Raw genomic sequence first — 8802 nt, 5'->3', positions numbered from 1 at the left:
CTCGAGATGGCGCCTAACGCTTACCTCTAGTGCCAAATTGGTTACGTAATTTATTTAGTAATTAGAATTAAACTAGCCCGATAGATTTTCGGCATTCCGTTGGTATGTAGCTATACCTACATACTTCTTAAGATTAGTAAAATTCATGCAGTTCTTTTATGTACAGTACTATTACCATAAATTTATCTCTCAAAGTATTTGCTTTTCCTCCTAATAAACCTGTGTTTCGGTTTTTCTCTGTTTCTGCATTGCAGTAGTTATGCCCCATTTTGCCATTTTTGCACACATTACGTCTGGAAAAAACATGCTAAACGAGTCTTTATTCTTGTCTTACTGTGTGCTTGATCAAATTCGCAATGGATAAATTGAAATATTTTTTATATTTGATTTATTAGTAATTTTTACTAAATTATTTGTAAATTTGTTAACAGTTCTAAATATATTGCTTTGTATTGTTTATTTATTATTTAGCTTATCAAGAAGATTAATTTCTTCATTCCCAAGAAAACATTTAACAGAAATAAAGTGAACATCCAAAGTAAGCAAATTTTTATGCTTTTTTAAATATCAGAGTTATAGTATTATTGGTTTCCATTAATGTTACTGACTAAAGTGATGACAGCATTATGATAATATTATCAATACAGCACTTAGCATTTGATTTTAGAGATGGTAACAAAAATAGCAATGGATCATATCTATCTTTTTCGATTTACTTCTGTTTTAGTGTAGACATACATACATGTCTTCATACTCATAATCCAGAAAGGGTGAGCAGCAGCCAGAAGGAGACTACAATCTTATAAACTATCAATTCAGCAACTTTCCCCACATATTCCTGTCCAGACACACCACTTTTGCTTCAGACATACTCACGCCTCTTCCAGCACACATCCTCACATTCTGTCTGACTCATTCTTTCAGATACTCATCCACTTGTTGTAAGATTTTCTCAGCTTACCCCTACTCTGCTTCCCATCTACCTTTCCTATGTATACTCTCTTCAATAGTTTTTTTTCTTTCATTTGCTTGTTTTAATACATTTAGAACACTACTAGCACTGGAAAGAGTTGATTTTGAAAGATTCTACCTGAGGAAGATCCTAGAAGGGGACTGAAAAACATCAGTAATGTAACAGTTTTCAAACCACATGCAAAAGCATAGTAAGGTTTGTAGATTTTACTTACGCACAAGAATTATTTTCAGACAATTTTGTAATGACTGGGAAGAAAAATAAATGATGGATGCAATCTTACACCTTATCAAACACTTGCCCTCTGCCATAAATTGATGATGTAATATGTAAATAGTCCTAATTTTAGAAAATAGCATGTTTTATTTTTGGAAGAATCAACATATTAAGCTACTGCCTTGTTTTTACAGGAAAAATAACAAACACTTACAACTATATAACTTCTAATTATACTGTAATATACTTAAATTTGAATATTGAAAAATCAGTCCATGCGTGACAATGTGCATTTCAGCTACTTTAAGTCGTACGAATGTGCAATGGTAGAAGTTTCCACTTTTAACAAGGATATCTATTATAAAAATGATTTGGGTGTAAAAGAGAAAAATGGATATAAAATGTAAATTAATTTATTTAAAATGTAATTTGTCATATTTCTGTTAGGGTTTTTGAATGATAAATATTTGATTTTATTGTATATTAGTTTTATTTATTTTTCATAAAGGACAATATTAATAGAAATAATGATATACAGGTAGAATTTCTATTTAATATTAATTAAATTTATGTATCAGTGTGTATAAATTTATGTGCTCATCTAGGACAGCACAATATCAAAAATACATGATGCACAACTTCAAAGCCATAAATTCTTTTTAACATATGTTCATTGAGCACTTAATAAGCATTGGACTCTGAAACCAATAAGCAAAATTTGTATACAGATGTTAAGGATTGAGAAAAGATTTTTAAACAAAATTTAGTTCAAAAACTTCCACTAGGAGTATTTTACAGGAAAATACACGAAGCAAACACAATGAAAATGCAGTTATTTGTTTTTCAAGGGACATGGTTTTTATTATTGTAAGAAATATTACTGGCTTACAGAGGTTGTGTGCAATGTATTTTTGGTATCATGCTGTGGGCTTGATCAAGCTCTCAATGGATAAATTGAAATATTTTTTTATATTTGATTTATTAGTATTTTTTACTAAATCATTTGTAAATCTATTAACAATTTTAAATATATTGCTTTGTATTGTTTATTTATTATTTAGCTTATCAAGAAGATTAATTTCTTCATTCCCAAGAAAACATTTAACAGAAATAAAGTGAACATCCAAAGTAAGCAAATTTTTATTTGGTAAATGCTTTTTTAAATATCAGTTATAGTTGATTTGTTTATCAGTTATAGTGTTATTGGTTTCCATTAATGTTACTGACTAAAGTGATGACAGTATTATGATAATATTATCAATACTGCACTTAGCATTTGATTTTAGAGATGGTAACAAAAATAGCAACAGATCATATCTATCTTTTTCAATGTACTTCTTTTCAATGTACTTCTTTTTAATGTAGACATACATACATATTTTCATACTCATAATCCAGAAAGGGTGAGCAGCAGCCAGAAAGAGACTACAATCTTATAAACTATCAATTCAGCAACTTTCTCCACATATTCCTGTCCAGACACACCACCATTGCTTCAGACATAGTCACGCCTCTTCTAGCACACATCCTCACATTCTATCTGACTCATCCACTTGTTCTAAGATTTTCTCAGCTTACCCCTACTCGGCTTCCCATCCACCTTTCTTATGTATACTCTCTTCAATAGTTTTTTTTTCATTTGCTTGTTTTAATACATTTAGAACACTACTAGCACTGGAAAGAGTTGATTTTGAAAGATTCTACCTGAGGAAGATCCTAGAAGGGGACTGAAAAACATCAGTAATGTAACAGTTTCCAAACCACATGCAAAAGTATAGTAAGGTTTATAAATTTTACTTATGCACAAGAATTATTTTCAGACAACTTTGTAATGACTGGGAAGAAAAATAAATGATGGATGCAATTTTACACCCCATCAAACACTTGCCTTCTGCCATAAATCGATGATGTAATACTTGAATAGTCTTAATTTTAGAAAATAGCATGTTTTATTTCTGGAAGAATCAACACATTAAGCTACTGCATTGTTTTTACAAGAAAAATAACAAACACTTACAACTATATAACTTCTAATTATACTGTAATATACTTAAATTTGAATATTGAAACATCAGTCCATGCGTGACAATGTGCATTTCTGCTACTTTAAGTCGTACGAATGTGCAATGGTAGAAGCTTCAACTTTTAACAAGGATATCCATTATAAAAGTGATTTGGGTGTAAAAGAGAAAAATGTACGTAAAATGTAAATTAATTTATGTAAAATTTAATTTATCATATTTCTGTTAGGGTTTTTGAATGACAAATATTCCATTTTATTGTATATTAGTTTTATTTATTTTTCGTAAAGGACAATATTAATAGAAATAGTGATATGCAGGTAGAATTTCTATTTAATATTAATTAAATTTATGTATCAGTGTGTGTATGTGCTCATCTAGGACAGCACAATATCAAAAATACATGGCGCACAACTTCTAAGCCGTAAATTCTTTTTAACAGGTGTTCATTGAGCACTTTATAAACACTGGACTCAGTGGACTTTGAAACCAATAAGCAAAATTTTTATACAGATGTTAAGGATGCAGAAAAGATTTTTAAACAAAATTTGGTTCAAAAACTTCCACTAAAAGTACTTTATAAGAAAATATACAAAGCAAACACAATGAAAATGCAGTTATTTGTTCTTCAAGGGACATGCTTTTTATTATTGTAAGAAATATTGCTGGCTTAGAGGTTGTGTGCAATGTATTTTTGATATCATGCTATGGTAGATCAGCACTCATGCATTACTAATACATACATTTAATTGAAATTAAATAGAAATTTAATTTATAGACCATATAGTACATTTATGGTTATAGTTGGGTAGGTATACTTTTTGTCTATTGTCTGAGAGGTGTTTTGTTATCTTTGCCCTGCAGATGGTCAAATGTCTCACTACTGACTCTTGCCATTAGAGCTTGATTTGTGCTACCAAGCCATNTTCTAATTGTTTTCATGGCTACTTTGAATGCTCTTTCAACAATAATCCATTTAATGGTTAAATTTTACAATTGGGACCCTTCTTTTGCCTCCAAAAGCTCATTTTAGAATTATAGATTACTCCATCACGATACTATCGATAGTGCGGGCGCTGCCATCTTTCTTTCACCGTTGTTTATAAATTCCTACAAACAGCAGCGCACTCCCGTTGCAGAGCGACTGCTATTAACGAACGCATCCAAAAACTGTTACCAGTTGATAATGCTCATGCTGAGATCATTATATAGGATGAATAATTCTCCGGTAAAATATTTACTGAAATAATAAATAAGTATGAAAACAATCTATGAAAAAACTATGAACCTATAAGTATGAACCTATGAAAAAGAATGAATAATAAATCCGATTTAAATAAGGATTTAACATTATGTTTTTTAATTTTTGAAACCTAAACCCCCTTTTCTCACCAGTTCTTTGTTTCGTATAACACGGATTCGCATAACACGGCAATTGTTTGGAACGTAACTCCCGTGTTATACGGAAGTTACCTGTATTCTATTTTTCTGAATGAGCCAGACTAAGTGATCAAAGTATATATTTTTCTTTTCTGAACAAGGGGCTGAAATAACAAGATCGCACACTTTTTAGTTGGACTAACTTTTCTGCAAGGGTTAAATTGAAGTGCATATGCTGTAGAATAAAGATATGTAAATGCAGAATTTTATTGCTCCCTTTCTCCNAATGCAGTTATTTGTTTTTCAAGGGACATGCTTTTTATTATTGTAAGAAATATTGCTGGCTTAGAGGTTGTGTGCAATGTATTTTTGATATCATGCTATGGTAGATCAGCACTCATGCATTACTAATACATACATTTAATTGAAATTAAATAGAAATTTAATTTATAGACCATATAGTACATTTATGGTTATAGTTGGGTAGGTATACTTTTTGTCTATTGTCTGAGAGGTGTTTTGTTATCTTTGCCCTGCAGATGGTCAAATGTCTCACTACTGACTCTTGCCATTAGAGCTTGATTTGTGCTACCAAGCCATTTACAATTCAGTCAAATATCAATTGTGTGCAATGCATTAGATCAAAACTAGTAAATAAGTACATCGGACACAATTAATGAATGGATTCTGAACAGTGCATGAGCAAACTGTGAATGACCTGGTAGGCATGGATTGGACCTAAAGTTAGTCAAAACATATTTCTAAGTTAATGATGGTGATTGTTATAGTCTGGGTTATGCATTACATCAAATTTGATTTTGTGACAAGTTTACTTGTTAGGCAAATGAAGAATTAAACATTTTCAAGGGTGTCTTCTTCTCTTTTTAGTTGAATAGAGTCTGCAAAACAGAAAAGTATTGATATACCATGATTATGACATATGAAACTCATTATTGAATTTAAATTTTGTGTATAAAATCTGTATAACAATTACTAATGTAAGCAAAACCTATTCTAAACTATATTAATGTGTAAATACATTCTAGCCATATCCTATTGTAACGATTGCTTTGATTGAGTGATTACTAGACTCATTTGAATCGGTAGGACTGCTACTAGAAACTCATGCACCTTATTGCATTCAGACTGTATCTTATGTTTACTGCAATATGAATAATATCATTATGTTTTTTTAATTTCAGTTAACAAGGATGAACAGAATAAAGAACATCACATTTCAAAAAGAACAAAGCAATATAAACATGAGACCAACAGGAAGAGGTTTCGTTTTTCAGTTAAAAACTTGAATAAAATACAATGTAATATTAAAAAGAAGTACTTCAAGATAATGTGTGCATTTCATTTTAAAGAAAAGTTCACATGTAATTTATGTACCCAGCCTTTCACAAATTACAAAGTATTAAGAGCCCATCTGTTCTTTCATATTGGAAACAAACCATTTCAATGCACAACCTGCAATCAGATGTTTTACTGGGAATTTGTTTTACGAAGACACAACAAAGAACACTACAATAAAATGCAAATGTTACAAAAATCATTGGAAGCCAGAAACACAAGAATATTTGAGTCGTCAAAGTATCTTATAGAGCAATGGAAGCCCTGTGAATGTGAGATTTGTGGTAAGCGTGTTATGTCACTGAGCCGATTAGAGAAGCACTATAAAACACATTCATCTTATATTTGTAGCATATGTAAAAAACAATTTAAACTTATATCTCGTTTGAGAGATCATCTGGTAGTGCATAGTGAAGATCGCTCGTTCAAATGCAACATTTGTAATAAGGGTTTTAAAACGAAAAAAAATTTAAAAGTTCATGCTGAAACTCATAGCGATGAATATAAATATTTCTGTAGTTTATGTATTAGAGGTTTTGAAACAAAACAGGATTTTAAAACTCATATTGAGGCTCATGGTGACAAATATAAGTATTCTTGTGATATATGTGGCAGGAGTTTTAAAACGAAACACTATTTGTCAAATCATAAACTCATTCACCACAATAGAAGTTATTTTTGTGAGGTATGTAATACAAGTTTTAAAACACAGCAAGGTTTAAAGACTCATGTCAAAATACACAGCGACGAATATAAATATACTTGTCAGATCTGTGACAGGAGTTTCAAAACAACGAGCGGTTTAAATGTTCATAAGTTAGTACATACCAAAGAACGTAAGCAGTGTTGTGAAATATGTGGTCAAACTTTTAAACATAAAAGTGCTTTAAAAAGACATCGCCTTATTCAACATAAAGTGTAGGCAAGTAAAAAGATTTTGTCAAAAACTATTTGAAAACTAAAGTTATATTGAGAAGTTCATTCTGTAAAAAGGAATTGAAAAATTAACACAAATTAAATTGTTTACCAGAAAACTCGCCTTGACATAAGACTATTTTATTGTGAGATATATACATTCTACACTAAAAAACTTCATGAAACTACTTATGATGAGTACAGTTTTTTTTATATTTGTGAATCATAATAAGTGTATTTATCTTAAAACTATCTTCTTAAGGCATCAAGGTATTCATGTAACCAAACAACATTCTTGCTACTAATGTAAAAACAAATTATCAAACAGAAAGTAGACTGACTAAAATAAAATTGCATGATAACATTTAAAATGTTATTGTTTAAAACTGCACACCAAGCAATTTACCTTATCAATATATTACAAGCAACAAACTTATAGAAGAATTGAAGATACAGTAGAGCATCAATTATCCGACCCCCCGATTAACCGTCACTTTGGTTAACCGACCGTTTTAGTCGGCAAATGTCAAATGTCCGCTAGTGATGTGGCACTACAATATTTGGCTATGTCTTAGCTATTTTAATATTATTTTTGTTAAATTTTTGCGTGTTTTAGCTGGCAAATAGTCGAGCCGGACCATTGAAGGGAGGCCCGTATTTAAACGAGGCTTAATTTGCTAATTATGAGTGGTTTTGTTTCGTGAGCAATAAAATAACTTAAAAATAATTTTTAACGATACAATAGCGACGATTATTATTTAAAACAAGAATTTTATTAGGCTTAACATCGATGAAAATTCAACGCGAAGTTGGTTAATAGCGATATACTAATATACTATAGTAATAATGTATTTTTTTCATTCTTTTCATGCAGTTCTATACACTACGTAGAAGAGATTTCGCTGACGTTGCGTCTGAAAAATGCATTGTAAGAATAACTTGTATCAAAATTTAAACGTATTCAGTTATTTTGATGATAAATCATAAATACGTTTGTAAAATTAATTTTTTTAATAAAATAAACTGTTTAGACATTTCAGAATTGTTCATATCTTCGTCATTGCCGTGTTTCAGTATTAAACTTTTAAAAAATTATTAGCAAGGAAATTAGAAAGTAAATTTTCTATTACATTTTTACAAAGATTTCTTTACGCATTTAATATTCGAAAGTAAACAATGCAATAGAACTAACGCGTCGATATATCTTGTTTAGTATGGAAAATTCGTACTGCACATTGTGCAACCATCTACCTTATTATTAGAGTGGACAAGGCCGTTACCGAAGAGAACCCGTAAATAATCTAGATTAGTTATTTCCTCGAGTCGACATGTCTGTAAACGCCGAGTCTATTACAAATGGAACAGTCGACTTCCCCTATACAGCCAAAGGGTGTTGTGTTTTTAACATGTACTTTCTATAGCTTGTTTTTATAGCTTCTATGCCAAAGCGAACTCTTCCATTTTTTTCGATGTGTGTGTATGTATTGATTGATTGGTTTTAGATGAAACTGGCACGCAACAAGAGGGCTATCTGCCAATCGGGGAATGTGCCTTCCTGGAGATCTTTTAATTAAGCGAAACTGGATTCAATTCGGACTTTATCGACTTGACGTAAACCCGGTAAAGTTCACGGAGCACTAAGCTCGAACCCGGTACAAGAACCAGTATTTAGTGGGATCGATCCGCGTGGCCACTGGGTGTATATTTGTATGGGTGTAATTTGGGAACGACCCACTGGTGGATTCTATCTGGAAAGTTTTTTGCAGGAGTCTCGACCAGGATAATGGACTAATATAAGTAGATTTCTGTCGGCCAATTAAGATGATGTGTGTTTATGCACTCGAAAGTTTTCAAGATAAATTGTTATATTCGTTTTTAATTCTCACCATAAATTTTAGTACAACTTATAGAGAAATTTTACATAAAAATATTCGATACCCA

At 31.0% G+C, this 8802-nt stretch overlaps 2 protein-coding genes across 3 annotated transcripts in view; both read left to right on the top strand.

Annotated features, from left to right (window-relative positions):
- Positions 1-7432, top strand: part of LOC111637861 (zinc finger protein 99-like) — a 27941-nt gene extending 20509 nt beyond the window's left edge. The window contains exons 4-5 of one of the 2 annotated variants that reach the window (XM_023383447.1): positions 2251-2317; positions 5793-7432. In XM_023383447.1, coding sequence (XP_023239215.1) covers positions 2251-2317; positions 5793-6868 — 1143 coding nt within the window. In that variant the 3' untranslated portion in view covers positions 6869-7432. The remainder of the gene's footprint in view (positions 1-2250; positions 2318-5792) is intronic. The other variant, XM_023383446.1, reaches the window with a different exon arrangement.
- The window catches only part of LOC111637857 (zinc finger protein 729-like), a 117848-nt gene that overhangs the window by 89290 nt on the left and 19756 nt on the right, over positions 1-8802 (top strand). The gene's annotated exons all lie outside the window — the stretch shown is intronic.

The sequence above is a fragment of the Centruroides sculpturatus genome, unplaced genomic scaffold (genome assembly GCF_000671375.1).
Source record: "Centruroides sculpturatus isolate CEXI.00-Female unplaced genomic scaffold, Cexi_2.0 scaffold1050, whole genome shotgun sequence".
In the NCBI taxonomy this organism is placed as follows: domain Eukaryota; kingdom Metazoa; phylum Arthropoda; class Arachnida; order Scorpiones; family Buthidae; genus Centruroides; species Centruroides sculpturatus.
The sequence above is the reverse complement of the archived record's forward strand: the minus strand, read 5'-3'. Positions and strand labels throughout refer to the sequence as shown.